The sequence below is a fragment of the Liolophura sinensis genome, chromosome 10, assembly GCF_032854445.1.
Source record: "Liolophura sinensis isolate JHLJ2023 chromosome 10, CUHK_Ljap_v2, whole genome shotgun sequence".
Taxonomy (NCBI): domain Eukaryota; kingdom Metazoa; phylum Mollusca; class Polyplacophora; order Chitonida; family Chitonidae; genus Liolophura; species Liolophura sinensis.
The window spans coordinates 32,449,384-32,467,684 of record NC_088304.1 but is presented as its reverse complement, the minus strand read 5'-3'; the positions used below and the strand labels follow the sequence as shown (position 1 = coordinate 32,467,684).

General features: G+C 39.4%; 1 protein-coding gene across 1 annotated transcript in view; it reads left to right on the top strand.

Moving 5' to 3' along the window:
* The first annotated feature begins 324 nt into the window (after nucleotides 1–324).
* LOC135476700 (calcium-transporting ATPase sarcoplasmic/endoplasmic reticulum type-like) overlaps nucleotides 325–18,301 on the top strand; it is a 61,117-nt gene continuing 43,140 nt past the window's right edge. The window contains exons 1-3 of the mRNA XM_064756813.1: nucleotides 325–674; nucleotides 1,588–1,605; nucleotides 1,884–1,966. Coding sequence (XP_064612883.1) covers nucleotides 557–674; nucleotides 1,588–1,605; nucleotides 1,884–1,966 — 219 coding nt within the window. The 5' untranslated portion in view covers nucleotides 325–556. The remainder of the gene's footprint in view (nucleotides 675–1,587; nucleotides 1,606–1,883; nucleotides 1,967–18,301) is intronic.

Below are 18,301 nucleotides of genomic sequence, written 5' to 3'. Positions count from 1 at the left end.
CGTCACCGGCTTTTACCTTACCTTTGCAACGTGTAGTAACGCCATGTGACTATTTTTAGCCAATCAAAAGATACCACATTCGTACTCCTCGTGTTCGGCTGAACCGGAGTGGGTAATATCATTTTAACACAGAAGGGGGTTATAAGTCTAGACTGACGTACATCTTCAAGCCATAAACCGGTATCAGATTAACTACCTGACGTAATCTGTACATAATTTGTGGAATTAAGTAGATTGATCTGCAAATGGCGTGCTAGATTGCTGCAGTTTTGGGATAGTTCATAACAATGGTCTTCCTATAACCCCCATTTTGCGTAGTTAAGCTTGACCGCTGTTTCTGTACTCGATCACTTCGTCGGGAACGGAGAAGGGACACGAAGGTGGAAATCAAGCTCGATACTCTCCGTTTCTGGCGTTAATTTTCGCTACATCTGGAGGATAACATCTGTCCAGAAATCGGTGGTAAATCTGGTCCAATCTCTCTATGAAATTTCTTTTGACTAGGTGATAGATTTTCGAAGGGAAACCGACAGGGCGCCGCTGGCCAACAGTGCAAATGGATCTTGCACACACGAAAACCGTAGACGAAGTCTGCGCACATTTCGGAGTTGATGATAAATTTGGTCTCAACGACGATGCCGTGAAGAAAAATTTAGAGAAATATGGACCCAATGGTAAGTACAGTGAAATCATTTTAACCTCATGGTTTGAATCGAATGACATAGGACATGCTGGTCCAATGGCCGTGTTTTGTTTACCACTGCGCATGACCAGATACCCCATTTAATCATGGTGAATGTCACTTTCATCCGCTAAACAAGCATTCCAGAAAACCATGGAAATGTTAACTTTCATCTTCTAGTGACAGAGGAAAGCAGTATAAGGGCCTTTGTCGTTTGTAGAGGACAAAACTACTGTATTTTGTTTAAAAGAACACACACTCAGGACCCCGTTATGAGTATCACTTGTGCACGTGTTGTATTTGTAGTACGCATATGCAAGTATATCTTTGCGGACTTAATCCTCCAAGCAAACTTGAATGACAGTCACGTGTTTATTTAATCCCTATGGTTAAGCCTTTGTTCAGCTCCTGGACTTAGTGTAGGCTTATGTAGTTAATACAAATCAGTGTAGTTTTGTTGATGTAAACAACGTTTTTGTTTTAGCCCTTCCACCTGAAGTATTGTCATTAGTATGCTATCCAATCGAAATTTTGATTAAAAGACTATAAATCTGAATTGTTGTGTGGTCGTATTGTATCAGTCCAGTCGAAGGTCATCTTGTACTCCTTTTTTTAATTTGTAGAACTGATCTGAATCCTTTACTCCTCCTAGCATGTTCTTGCCTAAGGCCTGGTCATTTCTATCTACTCTCTTACACAAGATTATGGTTTCCAGTTCAGAAGTAAATGTCTTTACAGATATGAAGTGCTTCAGGACGAACATAAATGTAACTTATAGTTTATGAAATTAGTATTTTACATCCTCGGAAGAAAGACTCCTTATTATTTTGATTATTTTGGCTTTGTTAAATATACATCAAATTATATTCGGGTTTAATAACAGCATTTGTGTTTTTCTTTTACAGAATTACCAGCTGAAGAAGGTGAGTTGGAAGCTGCCCCTACCTATCTACCCTTTACCCATTGTACCCGTGCCCCTTGGATGTATTTTTCTGTGTGGATATTTGTGGTGAAATCCAGTTCTACTCTCTCAGGATTCTGTTCCCTTTTGAAATAGTTCACTATCATGATGATCTGTTGGGATATACCATTGGGATTTATCTAAAGCTGTGTGGATATGTTTTTCCCTGCCTCCCTTCAACATGACCTCCAACCGTACATGTTGTTGTTGCTGTCAGATGCCATGTTCTTCTGCTTGTAGGCAAGCCGCTCTGGGAACTTATTTTGGAACAGTTTGACGACTTGCTGGTGAAGATCTTGCTGTTGGCAGCTGTAATATCTTTTGTGAGTACAAGCATTTCTTCTCCCATCTCAGTATTCTCCCTTATGCTTTCTCGTTAGAGCCCATCCCCAGATATGGCCCTTTTCTGAGAGTTGCTCATATATACCCTGTTCTTGTTTCTCCAGCTACAAGACACATTTATATTGAATCCTGAAAAACAGATCTTGTCTGCTTTTTTTTTTTCTGTGTGTTTGTGTTTCATGCTTGTGTTAACTAATTAGTCTCCAGGACGGCCCTTAATTATCCACTCGATGGGGCTCTGTTGGTTGTACAAAAAGTCATCATTGCAACTAAGTCACTTACATCACTTACTAAGCAGTGTCAAAGCTGTTTGAACTATGGAGCTGCAATCAGTTCATGAACAGTATTTTGGAAGTTCATAAAAATGTATTTTATTTACAAAACTTTTGCAATGCACTGTTGTCAACAGCCTTGTGTGAACCTATTCTAAATACTGGTAGCTTTCCCTTCTGCAGATGGTTGAATAGTCTTGAACATGCTTTGTTTTATACCAACTGAAATAGTGTATGTATTTTTATCCATTGTAGTCCAGACATGTATACAACTAGTGCTGTAACTAATCAAAATGTGCTTTTGGTTATTGCATTTAAGTTAGCATCAGAGCTTGAAGGATATATCCCTTCAGTGTGGACATCTGAAGTGGCCCTGTTATACACTGTAGACGATATTAGTAGCTTTCCCCCATAGTCTGTACAGGCTGGTATCTTGCCTGCTTGAATCCCCCATATGGTACCAGGTGAAGACGTCTGCAGCTGCAGCCCAACCCCCACCGTCTCTGACTGTCAGTGGGTATTCTTGGAGTTGTCAGACATTCCGCTGGTGAAAACGAACATGACTACTTATTCTTACAGGTCACTTGTTATAAACTACCATGATATAGATACATGTAAAACTTTTAGTTGTGGCTTGTCTAGATGTAATCCAAGTTGGCACCAAGATGTACCTGCTCCGCAGAGCTGTCCGTTACATGGAACTCACAGTAGTCACACCTACTTACATGTACTTCCACTATTACAGCAGATTTGCACATTTGTCAGCTTGCAAATTGTCAGTGAGTTCATTTGCATTTGCCTTGAAAAATTTTCAGGACATGATTACTTTTTAAATTCACTTGGTCTATCCAGTTTAAACTGTAGTTTAAGCAAATTTTTACACTCCAAGAAGAAAGCATTGGACCTCTTTTTACATTTGTATGTCAGGACACATTCTGAACCGCATATTAAATAATACAAAATATTCCATGTACCTTACAGAATACCGGTATATGGTCACGAGTGAGTGTACAGTATTTTAATTTCATCATGGTGTGTTAAATTCTTAGTCAGCACTATTTTGGCAACATTACATTGCTGAGACAGGCATTTGCCAAGGAGAATTGTTTTATGTAGATTCAGTTGCAGAGAAACTGTCCAGCCAGGACTCATGGTCTCAGAAGTACACCCTCCCCACTCCATCCATTAGGGTACAGTAGCATGCCGAATAATTGTGTACTTGTATTGTCAGTAGTTGTACATGGCTTGTATGGTGTGCCATTTTCTTCATAGTGGACACCCTGGTCCAAGATCAGATCAACCATTGATGAGTACTAATACTACAGTATCAGTTTTCCCACAAATCGTCATCGCAAAATCAGGAATGGACATTAGACTAGTTTATTGTGCAGGAAAGGTTCCCCATTGGCCTTACATGTTGTGTATCCATTTCTTTTGTACAAAGCTTTACAGTCTGCAGTGTTTGTCTTTTATTGGCATAAAATGATTTGGAGACTCGGGACTGGTCAGACCAGTGTACTGTTCACCTTTACCTTGCCCCAAGGCAGAGAGGGTCTAATTATTACAGGTAGAATTTCAGCTTTACATAAAAGTCAGTAGGTTAGTACTGATGGTGCACTGTTGCCGGTCGGTCACAGTTGACTTCCCCGCTGATGGCCCTTTGTGACGGGATGTAACCTTGACAGACCAAGTTTGTATGAAGACACTGCTATGCTCTAATGCATGAATCGGTCAGCCATGACTACTGTGTCATCTTCAGGATGCCTGGGATTTGTCATAAAACATCCCCATTATTAAGGGACAACCTCCAGCCGAGTCTTTGTGCTTAAAGAATCAAGGCTACAATAGTTACTGATGCGGAACGTGTTTGAATTACCACTATAAAGCAAGTCTGATGGTAGTTAAGTGTGTTTGTCTTCACTGTCATTAGAATGATATGTTCTCTTTACTGCACATGTATCTTGTTGTAACCTATTCGCATTAAAAGAATGGTGGAATGAATGGTTAAGTGTTTAACACAACTTAACAGTGTTAAAGCCGATACCACTGAACCTTGTTTTGTACCAAGTCAAATCACGCATTCTCAGGATTTGATGAGGTACAAAACAAGGGTCAGTCGTACCAGGTTACACAACGAACATCAAGACCAAGGTGATAAAGTCTATTCTACCCCAAGAAATGAAGAAAATGGGACAAAATCGGCGTATTTCATGTCGCCATTCTTTTTCCCTTCCTCCACAGAAGTCACACATTTGAGACCAATCAGCGACAAGCTTAGACCATTGCAGTTGACAAAACTGCGTATGTATGATGTCATGTCTCATTGTTGCCTGATGTAGAATTGTAAAAGTTTACTGAACATGCATCATGACGTCATACCGAAGAGCTCAGGTTAAAACAAATGTTTCTCTTTCCATGTGATTGGGTCAGGGTGTAAAATATCAAAAATGTGAAAACAAAAGCCATATCTATAAACTGTGCAAAATAACACTTTTATCACGGAAGGAAATTCTGATAGTTCACTTTTATATAAATCACAAATGCAAATCTAAAAAGTAAACAAACTCAAGTTCTTCTGTTTGTAGATATAAACAGCATGCAATCATATAACTCGGGGAGGTAAACGTTCTGGCTGGTGTGTTGCGTGACACACTCGATGTTTTTTGAATGGTCATCTCTACCTAATGTGTACATTTGTGCACGACCCGCAATTAACAGCGAGATAGAATTATGCTTCAACACCAGTTCGACATTGCAGCTAATTGTGACATTCAGAGAAGAATTTCCGAATTTCATGTCATAACACGGCACTGGAGAGTATTTCATGACTATGCTCTTTGTCAGATATAGATGTACGTAGAGAAAAGTCATTGCTGTCTCAATCTCACTGTCCATATAGCTAACAACCTTGTGTAGTTAAATTTGTAACCTAACCCAGCCCTGTCAAATAAGGAAAACATAACAACAGCAAAAAAATGCTGTGGAGAAACCAATTTACCGTAGCAAATTGAGGTTTACAATGGCACGTTGAAAATCACTTATTTAACAAGGTCTATACTGATAGTGGGTGTACCTGCAGAGAGAGTGAGATGAACAAACAGTATTATTGATTTATTTGATTTGTGTTTTACGCTGTAGGCAAGAATATTTCACATCTATGACGGTGACCAACATTATGGTGGGAGGAAAAACACAACCATCCGCAGACTGTTGATAGACCTTCCCACATGTGGCCAGAGAGGAAGCCATCATGGGCTGGATTTGAACAGATTTCAATCTCATGTATATATGCCTTTCTCCTATTGGTCCCACCATCTAGCTCTTGATTATTCATTATTTGTAACAAATCTGAATGTAATGACCAAGGCAATTGACCCTCAACTCCCCCCCCCCCCCCCCAACAAAAAAATACTTTGATTTCCCATACCTACTACAAGAACAAGGGCAAGCAATGTAGCCGGATGCATGTGGTCGCTGATTGACTGACAGGGAGTAGTAGAAATTGCTGCACGTCTGGTAGTATAGGGAAACGACCATCCCCATCTTCTGAGAACTCCAACTGTAGGCCTGTACACTTAACCCCCCATTTATCTACTCGTTGGGCTTTAGCCATGCTGTATGGTAGATTGTCACAAACATGTTTGTTGATATATTTTACTGGTTACATGTATATTGTCAGCCAATATTTCCTTGCAGCTGAGCAAAAGGAATTTGTGGGAGAGGGTCACAAGAGGTGGGTTCTGTAGATTAAATTTCATTTCCCTCCTCTCCATTGATAAATTTCAGAAAAAAAATCATGACGACAGATCATTGAAAGAAAGTTTATTCACTTAAATTTACTTTACCACCCTTTAAAACACCTATGTATACTTAAATACTCCAAAGCTTGTGGAACATCATATTATATTTAAGCTCGCTCATAGGTACCCTCGATCAACTGTCTGTCAACTCTCCCTCCTTTGGCATCACAAATATTTTACTATAGAATTACGTATATACCATTTACAACAACATGTCTTGGAAAATGCCACACAGGATTGATGATTTGCCGTGTTTGACAAACACACGATGTAAGTTAAGTTTCAGTGGAATATTACGCTAGGCCCAAAAAACTGATAGTATTTATCAATATTCAGAACATTTCCTAAGTATTGCGTAAACCTGTAGTTACATTTAGATGAAGCTGTGCAGAAGTCGTCCTGTCATCCCTGTTTTAATGCATGTTAGTGCATAGTAATGATTTTCTGATTTGATGCACTCTCCTAAACATACTGCCATGCTTCACAAACATTCAGAAAGGTGCTTGTTTAAATAGCACCCTGTGAAGGACTACACTGTAGGTATTGATCATCATTTATCACACAATCTGTGTACTGCAAAATTGATAAGCTGTCACGCCATTCTTCTGATACAAAATCAGGATATGGGCTGGCATATAGAGCTATCAGCATTTATGCTGCTGTATGTTGGGCTGGAAGTATTACTTGATTGATAGTGTTGCATGTGTGTTCATAATCAATGTTCCAGATTTGGAGGTGGAAGTGGTATGGTTGGAGGTCAATACAAGAGAGGAGTGGTGTGGTTGAAAGTCTTTACAGGAGAGAAGTGGTGTGGTTGGAGGTCTGTACAGGAGAGAAGTGGTGTGGTTGGAGGTCTGTACAGGAGAAAAGTTGTGTGGTTGGAGGTCTGTACAGGAGAGAAGTGGTATGGTTGGAGGTCTGTACAGGAGAGAAGTGGTGTGGTTGAAGGTCTGTACAGGAGAGAAGTGGTGTGGTTGGAGGTCTGTACAGGAGAGAAGTGGTGTGGTTGAAGGTCTCTACAGGAGAAAAGTTGTGGTATGGTTGGTGCTAAATGTAACAAAGGAGAATTTGCTCTTCTCAGATCCAGTGACGGAATGTTGGTTTGATGGAAAACTGCCTAGGACACATAAAAGGGATGAAAATACATGTCTGTTTTGCCTGAATTCTAGGGGAAAGTTCAGTGCTTACTCCATATATATCTCTAGAAGAAGGTAGTTTGTTCTGGTCCATCTAACATTTGATTGGTTGTTTGGTTTGGCCCGTGTTAATATTTGAAGGGTAGTTTGCTTTAGCCCATGCTAAGATTTCAGGAGCGTTTGTTTTGGCCTATGCATGATAAGTTTTTAAGATGGTTTGTTATGGCCCATGACGAGAGTTGAAAGCTGATATGTTGAGGCCCACGTTAAGTTTTGTTGGTTTGCTGAGGCTCATACTAAGATTTGGAGGTTTGAGGCCCATACTAAGATTTGGTGGGTTGTTGAGGCTCACACTAAGATTTGGTGGTTTTCTGAGGCTCACACTAAGATTTGGTGGTTTGTTGAGGCTCATACTAAGATTTGGTGGGTTGTTGAGGCTCACACTAAGATTTGGTGGTTGTCGAGGCTCACACTAAGATTTGGTGGTTGTTGAGGTTCACACTAAGATTCAGTGGTTTGTTGAGGTTCACACTAAGATTTGAATGGTGATTTGTTGTGGCCCTTGCTTGAATAATGGTTTCTTTTGGGTCTTGTCCATGAAAGGAAAATTTGGTTTGCTTGGCAACATACTCGTGAATGTCAAGGTAAAAGATTATGGGACTACCCCAAGATTCCCAAGAGTCCCTGGTATGAGAGACAGTTTCATAATACAGTTCCTGTGTTACTTACTGTAGGAGTTATCTATATGTAGTCGGGGGTTTGCATCCCATCTTTTCAGTGGATAATAAATGGTGGTACATATACAGAGAGTTTCGGCTCTAGTGCTGAGCTTCCCACTAACATTTACAAATGGTGTCTCTGTTGCTAAGATACAGATCATTAACTGTGCCAGAAAAAAAAAGTGGAAAAAAGTGCTGTTGTGGTAAGTGTTAACCCTCATCATCTCTTCGCTCAATCAATCTTGTGGTTGCGGATAGGCCAAGGTGAGAGATTGCTGTTTGTCTCTGCTCTTTGGGCCAGCTCTGGTTACATAAGCCATAACAAGGCATATTCACTGATTTTTCTAGGTGGATGGCTTGGACCCTGTGTGCTTGTATTCCATGGAACTTTGTACACCTGATGTAAATAACGCTACATGAAGAAAGTGGATACTTATTAAGCATTATGACAAAGACTTTACACTTAACCCTCTTCCCTACATTTTATGTTTTCAACTCCTTTGTTCTAGAACCATTTCCCACACTTATAGTGTAATGCAGAAATTTCGCTACAGGTGGCAAGAAAATGTAGTTGTCATGGTAACGTAACCCCCAGGGATGTTGATCTTGAAATTGATGATCTATGAGCTCTTAATCTTAACGTCTTTCTGGACGTTAATCTGCTTTGTGGGACGAACAATCCTGTAGTGCTCTGACCTTAACAGTTTGTGTAACAGGTTACATCCTAGGCTGCTGCGTCTCCTTACAGGCATTGCGGGGTTGGATCAAGCATTTTTGAAATTTGTGCCTATTTGAAAAACTCTTTCAATTGATTTTCTGGGAAAAAAATTTTCCCTAAATGCAAGACTGCATTGTTGTAGTGCTGATTGAACCGAACTAGCCAGAAAGCTTTAAGGCATGTTTTACATGTGTGTTGATGTGGTTTTTGAAAAAAGGAGAGTTGTGATTCGTTCATGAATGCTTCAGCAACTATCTGGTGAATTATTACCCTATCAATACAGGGGATAAAACTTTCAGGTAGTTGAAAAATTTTTACATGTGTACAAATCTTAAAAGGCGTGTCAGTCCATCATGCCTCTGTATTACTGCAATTGTTAAACCTTTTGACGTGTTTGCAGGGCATTCGTTCAAGCATATTGTAATGGCATTATTCTGTGTAGACTGATAAAATTATTCTTTTTGTGATACCCTGAAATTGACAAACTTAACAGGTGTGGATTTGACACCAAATGCAAGTTAGATGGGTCCATAGAGTGTACTGATAGTTGAGGAATTAAGATATAATTACTCAGGGCCTTCTCTCCCTCTCCTCTTTGGTGTTGGCCTCTGAGATTACAGAAGTCACTATGACCTTTACTACCAGGTTTAACATCTTGAAGGTCAAATCCAAGAAGTAGACTGAATGCTTTTAATTAGTTTCTCTTTGGAGATGTCTTTAGGAATTGGAAGCAAATTCATCAAGGAACCCATTTTGGATAATGCTCATTTTGTGTCTTGGAACTATCTCTGACCCTTATGGCTCTGTGAACTGAATTAACAAAGTTAAAAAAAAAAAAATATCCTTCAGCTTCTCCCGAATCTGGGACTAGAAATGCTGGAAAAGATTCCTCGTGCATGCACCTCACACTTCCCTTTAGAAAACATGGTCATCCGCTTTTGCACTGCTTGTGTTTATAACAACTATCTATTAATGAATCTCAGTTTGCCTGGAGCAGGCGCTCGGCCCAAGTGGATTAGCGATGGATGATGTACCTCATAGCTTAAGGTGCACTGCCATCATCAGAGCTTTGAACTGGGTTTCCATTGCTATCCAACTTGACTCCCAAACTGACTTCCCAAGGTTGTTCAATTCATGTACATTTACATTTTTCCCTAGTAAGCTGCTATACATGTGAATGGCCCGCATTTCTTGATTAATATTGGCTTGTTGCCATGGTTACACACATTGAAAGGCATTGTGGGGTTTAAAATACATATATATCTGGAAAGATAGATGTTTTGTTTCTGATTGTGTTGATTTCTGGTTAACATGCATTTCTGATCCAGTTTCTGTGCCTGTACCTATGTTAGCTGTAGGTACAGGCTGTATCTCTTATCACCGTGGCTGGCTGTATGCAGTTACCGGAAACTGGGGGACTGTTACTTTGCATTAACCTGGTGTTTGATAGGATCAATACTATACAGTAGGTTGACCACCGTGCAACCCTCACCCTAGCCCCACCCTTCTTCTCCTATATCCTCACCTTCCATCCTCCACCCAGCTACATGCATATTCCCTGAGATGCTAATGATGAGTTTATTGTCATGTGGCTGCCATGCTGTTCAGCAAGACATGAGTTCCCTTTTCATGTTTGTACAGTAGGTTCACCATTCTCCCTTGTTAACACAGTTGATGTGCAAATACAGTATATGTACTGTAGACAGATTCCATCATAGTGGATAAACGGGGAGATGTGGTAAACAACGACGGGTGATGATTATGTTCGCACACAGTGCAGGTTTGTGTTCATCTGTTGTCATGCGAACAGAACTTCTATTGTTTGAGTTTGGTGAGGCCGGATTATCGGTGCACCTGAATGATAACAAGCATTCGGTAAATGACCGATCAGCTCCTGACCACTGAGGTCTCAGGCTCAAACCCAGCTTTAGCTGATTTTGCAAGCAGTTTTAAGTCAGAAGGTGTGCGATGTTCCTGGCTAAGGGCAGTGGTTGTGGTAGTGGGTTACTCCAGGCACTCTGTTCACGTTCACCCATGAACCTGGTTGCAGGCGTTTCCCCTAAATGACCTATAATTTTGCCCTCAAAAGTGCATTTCTACAGGCAAACAAATGTTACAAAATATTACTGTTGGTGCTGAAACTTACAATTTTCCAGAAAATTACAATAAAGTCCAATTAGATAAAAATTGATGCATTTTACATCCTTTTGATTGACTGATTTTATACATTCTGTAAATATGGTGTACATGTACCATGCAGGCAGAAGTCTACTTACTTATTAATAATACAGGTGAAACATCAGAAGTTCCTTCCCTTTATGTACATTCTCCACACAGAGTGTTATATAGTGTTATTGAACATCTGGCTGATAATATCTTTCACTTGTAGACCTCGTTTCGTATTAATCTGGCTAAGAGTCTACATAAATAATAGATTGGTTTGAGGTTTAAAGCCATAAAAAGTTGTTCTCATTAAGAGAAAACTCTCACTAGTTATGACAGCATTTTATATGGGCTATTTGGATTTGTATATACATATATCATGCCAGTGCAGAGTCATGGACCAGAAGCGTCTCACCAATGCGGATGCTGTGAGTTCAAGTCCAGCTCATGCTGGCTTCCTTTCCAGATGCCTGGGTTTGTGTGATTCTCTTCCGTCTGATTTCCTCCCACTATCATTCCAGGTGCTGGCATATAAGTGAGATATTCTTGAGTACGGTGATAAAACACAAATCAAATAAATAAATAAATTTGTTCATATCATGTTATATTTGATTTACATTTGTGATGGTTCATCATCATAGATGTAGATGTGCCATCTATACTTCACACTAAGGCAGGGAAACTTGCCAAAGAACAGTAGTTTACTTCATTGTTTATTGTACATTGGATCATTTTAAAAGTGAAATTTTTTTTTGAGTATGGCGTTTCTGATAAATAAAGAAAAGTGTGCATACATATATACATAAGTATGCATAGATGAGCCAGGCCCAGCTCTCCTCCCATAAAACACCGGAGACAGTTGTCACCTCTTCACTGGAATAGTCAAGCCTAGATTCATACTGTACATGAAGCAGATACACTTCATCCACTAGGGAACTTCAAATGGCCACAAATCCTGGCTCGTAGTTATTGATCTGTGTGGGCATGTCATTTAATAACCTAGAACTCGCCCTTCTGAACATCAATATACATGTTAATGTATACCCTGAAACGAGATGGTGGTGGTTGTCTGATTAAATCTTGCAGTGGGAAACTGACCTTCAGAGAGGTGAAAAAGTATGTGTGTGTTATTACAAGCTCTCCCAGCCCCCCACCCCCCCACCCACTTCCCTTTGTGGCAAATTTGATAAAGCAGAACATAGTTAAATAGGGATCCAGTCTAGAGTAGTATTGATCTTGGCAGACTACCATCTGTGCTCCTCAGTAGGGGATGTTAAGGGCAGGGCTACCTGTGCAGGCTGATTACAGGTGAGGTTGAGATAGTCTCACCTCATTGTCACATCATACCTGTATACATACACCTGTGTACATCATAGCCCAGGAGGAGCAGAAGGAAGCATTCTATTGATCTGTTGCCATTGGAAGCATTGTACAAGTGAAGCCTTAGTCCATTCAAACCCAACCTATTTTTTTTTCATATTAACAGTAATTTGTTTGTGGTGTATACCTGTGGGCTGACACAGAGCACTATGGCACATATATTACTACACTTCTCCAGGGCTGGTCAAATTGTACATGTATGCTTTTTGTGAAGGCCATAAGTATATGCCATAAATATGCTTCAGCAACAATGTTAAATTATCTGGGTTTATGAACAGCAATTTTAGAAGTTGACATGCATTATATTATATTGCTGATGGTCACTGAAATGGAGTTTTGTCAATATTTATATATTTTTCCAATTGGCTGAAAAAAGCTTTTACTCTTTTATATGCACATGTTTGGATATTGAAAATGATGAGAAAATTAGCGCTAGCAATGTTACAAAATCATATATTTCACTTGATTGACAACAGCATGAAGTTTGAGGAGCCTCAATTGTCACTGTTCTACATGTGTAGGTACCCCATAATTGTCCTAACCATTCCACTGTTAGTCCTACATGTGCGGCCAGCAGTCGCTGAATTTGATCATGCAGAAGTAACGCTTGTATTTGTCTGGTGCTGGAGGAATATCCAGGGTAAAGTTGCACTTGAAGTACAGTTACGTGTACATATATGCAGATGTTGCCTGTGATAGAATATCAGAACGTGTTTATCATGTAATGGGGTAAGCCTTCTAAATATCACCTCCCACCACCCTCCACCCTCACCACCACTGCACTCTTCCCAGCTGGACAGGTAAACCCAGTTCCTTGTGAAGTAGTGAGGCTTAGATACTTGCGTGATTGGTGCCGGTACATCATATTACATTACATTATTGGGTAACGACTTTATTGGAAATCAGTATCAAGGTAACCAGTTCATTATCACTTAAACTGTAGGGAAGCCTGGTGCAGTTCATTATCAGTTAACCTGTGAGGAAGCCAGGTGCAGTTCATTATCACTTAACCTGTGGGGAAGCCAGGTTCAGTTCATTATCACATACACTATAGAGGAGCCTGGTGCAATTCATTATCACTTAACCTATGGGAAAGGCACATGCAGTTCATTATCACTTCACCTGCGGGGAAGCCTGGTGTAATAAACGACAGGTGCATGTAGGTACATTGAAATCAGATCATTTGTGTGCTCGTTTTTATTTTATTACAGTACATTCATTTTTGTTTTAGATTTAACTATGCTGGCGCGTACATGAACTTGGTAGGATACATAATGTAGACTTGTATACTTAACATCTCTTCATGAGCAGGACTAACCTGAGTGAGGGGTCGTACATGTATGTAAATGTAGATCAAGATATATATGTACATGGCACAGAAGATGTTTCAGGTGGAAAAGATTCTCTCCCTGGCATTAAAACAAAAATAAAAACACCCATCACAAATAATACATGTAAATACCTGAAGATGTACCAGTAGTCTTGTTTCATTTTTAAAATTTTTTTTCATGTTGATTATGTGGATAAAATACGTGGGAATAGTTAGGTGACTACTGGTACAAGAGGTCTATGTATGTGCATGACATGTATATACGAGGATTATACCTGGACATTTTCATGCAGGGAAATTAGCAAGACCCATATGTATATGTATGTTTAGACAACCTTGGTGAACTCATTCTGCTCTTCCAGGTTTTCATCAGTTGAGGTTTCATATGTTATGCCAGTACTTTAACTTTTTGTTGTGATACTGCTGTGCCAAAGTTCTTTAATGTGCTTTAGTACGCTTAAATATTCAGGTTGAGTGGATTTTACCTGCAGATGTTATAATTTAATTGTAGCCTACAATATATGTGCATAGCTGTTTTCTTAAGCTTCTCCATTTTGACCTGTACTCTTAATACAACTTGGTAGTAGTGTAAGATTCTCAGAGATCTCTGCTTTAAGGCTCTGGTAATTGAAAGGTTTCTGGCCCCGTGTAATTGGCCAACAAGTTAGCTGTATGATACTTACATGTCAAGTAAGTAAATGCAAAATTAAAATCTGTGTGTACATGTACGTGCAATATGTGTTTTTCCTGTGTGTATGTACATGGTACAAATAATCCTCTTTAACAATAACCACATGTTACTTTCCTTCAATCCCTTCCCAGTGTGACTCTACATCGTACATTGGTGAGATAAATTTTCTGTGTTCTAAAAATAAAGTTTTTCATCTTGTTAAAAAAACGAAAAGAAAGATGTGGATGTATAGGGTATGAAAAAACATGGGTTGTGGGGGTGGTTATTGGTGAAAGTAACTTTACATGTAGGTGATATGTCAAATATGACACTAAACTGAAACAAAAATAAAAGGGTTTTATTTTTATGCTTTTTTATACATTTAAATTAAATGTTGCTTCTATTGCAGGGTATTTTTACCTGTTGATACATGTAGTTCATGAACAGAACTGAGAACATCAGCTCGTGTTTGTAAGGCTGGGCACCCTGTTTTCCTCCAATCATACCAATTGCTAACATATTTAAGACAAGTTTTTCAATAAGAGTATGGCATCAGCAATCGATTAAGTAAACACATGTTCATCACCTCATAATTTACGGCTGAGCTTCAATATGCTACTGTATTGCTTTTGGCTGTGAAATACATCTACCGTACAGTTTCTAATGACAGCCCATATCCAGGGAGGAAGTAGTCGGTCACGGCCACATCAGGTGAACTGGGAGTGGCTTTGGATTAAGCTTAACTGGAAATATTGTTGTATTCTCTGACATTCATGTTGAAATTCAGGATGTCTAGACATATTATAAATGGAACTTGCTTCAAACATGAACATCACCTGGGACTACAGAACTACTACATGTATAAAGTACATTACATACATGTACACATATACAGTGTACATGTAAATGTTCACACGATTTTGTAACTCATTGTTTTCTGTCTCTACCCTTCTGTAGACAGAACTTCAGCATCTCCCTAAAGGTGAGCTGGGAGGTGTGTATCAGCAATCCCAAACACTCGGTCAGCACACGTATCGAGTTTCCTTGCCAACATTGGCTGATTGCTTACCTTCTGGTAGATAGCAGCATGGGCTGGTAACAGCAGGCAATGGTGAGGAAATGCCACAGTCTATTTGGAAACGCTCTTGCTTCTCTGCTATCTTCACATAGATCTATTACCCCATGTACAAAGACCAGGCTGTGTGCCCTCTTAGCACTGGAACATCCATAAATCTCCCCTGGAATGCAGCGTTGCATGTTACATGCAGATATTATGAAATTGTATGCATGTGTACATGTGTGTGGTTACATGAATAAGGAGTTTTGTTAAATGATGCTGAAAATTAGGTGTTGTAATCCTTGAGGTTAGCCTGCATACCCTTGTGAGAAGGAAGTTTGGGATACAGGAGCCATTTTTACTTGCACCTTAATTTTCCTCAACCTTTTCACACATAAAAGAGCAACTTTCAGGGCAACTTTTTTTATTTTGATTTTGGAGACAAAACTACATTGGTTGGATTGGTCTGTTATTTTAATCATTTTATAATTTTATCAGCCAACAGAGGGAATGTCTTCAGAATATGCTTGAATAAACACCTTGCAAACATATGAAAAGGTTGAAGAACTACAGTATTAACAGTTCTGTGCAAAAGTTGGCTTGCCAGTCTGGTTAGTACACACAGCTACCATTTGTCTTAATGGTGGTTAACTTCCAGACGACATTGAGTCTCAAATGATTCGATTTTGGTCTGAAAACATCCATTCCGTATCTCATCATTTCATTGCTCGTTCACTGTCAAGCCTGGATTTGTGCTGTGGAAGTGATATATCTCCAGACCGAGCTGAATCAACATGTACCTTAATTCCAAAACCCTTTCACATATGAAAGAGCAACTTTCACCGAGAAAACCCTTTTCATTTGTTTTCAGAGACAAAACTGCACTGGTTGGGTTGAAAAAAAAGGACTTTACCAAAAATATTATTTTATCAGTATGCGAAACAATATTTTTAGAGTATGCTGGAATGAACACCTTGAAAAAAGGATGAAGAATGACAGTATATGTATTGTATGTACATATTCAGGGTGACATGCACAGGTTATGGAAACCAATTATCTAGTTTGAGAGAGTAGAAGATCCTTCCTTGTTCATGAGGATTAAAAGTGAGGTTGTAGATTATAGATGGTCACAAAAGATCCATCACTCAGTTGTCTTCACTGCAGTTTTGGAAGTGAAATGTCAGTCAGATAAGTGATGAATGTCTTCTTATTTTGAAGGGGACTTGTTTATGTATGACCTAACATGTGTTCCCTCCGATTGCTGTCCATTCATGGCGCCAAAATCCATTCACTATGGATCAGAACAGTTCACCACAATGAAAATCAAATAGGTGAAGTTTATCTGTTGCTGATCTTTCATGACAGAATTTTGTATCAGTAACCCTTGCAAGTCTGGAGTTTGCTGAGCGACGCATTTATGAGTAAACTGACTTGGGCTAACACATGAAGAGAGAAGTGCTGTTGGAGTCTAGCATCAAGCATCACACTTTGACATTTTCCCTTGCAAAGCCTTGTTTGTGATGAGTGTTATTTTGATGTGTATGCTGGTGGGTTAGGTACAGTCCTTCTGCGAGGAGGCCCCTCTGTTAAATCTATTAGGCTCTCAGAAAGCTGTTGGCAAGAAGCAGCCTGGTTTGGGTTAACCCTGAGTAGACTAAAATCATGCAGTTTTTCCCGACCCAAACAAAAGCAGCAGAAAGAAATGAATTTAGGGCCAGAGCAATTGGAAGCGTTAATAAATATATATATGTGCACCATCCATTGGTTCTAATCAGTCATTTCACCAATCACCAATTAAAGTGTGTACTTCTACAAATATCTGTGCAAGACAATAAGCAGTAAAAAGGAAATGAGCAACAGTGAGGTAAACCTTTGGTTAAAATGGTGTACCAAATTAGTGACCTCAAAATTGCCTTGCCTTCTCTGTCTGCAGATCTGTGTGGTCACTCACCTTCCTCACTACAAGAACATATATGTGTATTTTCTTATAAAGTGTGCCTGTTGCATTCAGCTTGATACTTCAGAGGTAGCAGAAAGTTTGCGGCATGGACTCACCTTGCCTTAAAAAGACACTATATGCATATATGTACACACACCCATTGACTTCTCATCGTCCTGTGACTGAAAAAATTGTCAAGTAAAACCCCAAGCCTGCATGTATGCGTGCATCATGGCAAATCTTTCGTCTCTTCACGTTATTAAAAATGTCACAGTGTTATTTAGATGGCACTTTTGTCCTCCTCCAAAGAGTTTGTGCGTGACAAAATACTATTTTGTGCTGGATATTGTCCTTGTCTGCTGCTTAGGCTTGCAAGGGTACTGGTGGTTTGATAGTAACCATCATAACAACAGGTCTTTGACTCTTGTTCAATCCATAGACTGTGTCAAGAAAGTTCCCAGAAATCTGACTTACAAAGTTTTATGAAAGTGGCCGAAGAAGAAATGTACTTGGAAATCTTACCACAAACATGTATATGTATACTACAATCACAAAGGCGCTTATTGCCACCTAATGATGCTAATCGACACAGATGAGAGTTCTATCAACTATTGATCTCCAGAGGATATGACATTTAGGATGGCACTGAATTAGAACGTGTCCTTTTTTTTGGTAAATATTCTGTGCACAATTTTTTCTTTTTTGTACACTTTTGGTACACATTTGCAACATCTCCTGGAATCAATTCTCTTTGGTATTCATTGAAGATGGATTAGTGATAGCCAAGGGTTGACATTTCCCGAGGCAAGAATTTGATTTTATCATGGCAGAATGACAAGATATATGTAGTTCTGATGTTGTGAGGATGTAGAGTCTCAGTGTGTGACAGATCATACTGCTCTTCTGCTGTCATCCATTTAAGTGGTGCAGAATGCCTAAATTTGGCCTAAAATTTATACCAAGTTACTGTGTTGCCTATTCACCTTAGAGAGATTGTTTTGAGGTTTGTTTGGAAGGTACTGTTATGATGATAAACCACTGGAAAGGTGTGTTTCACTGTTAAAAGTAATATTTTATTGCACTTATTTTTATTTTTTTGCTAGTGAATTTATACGGCAGATGCAAGTCTTCA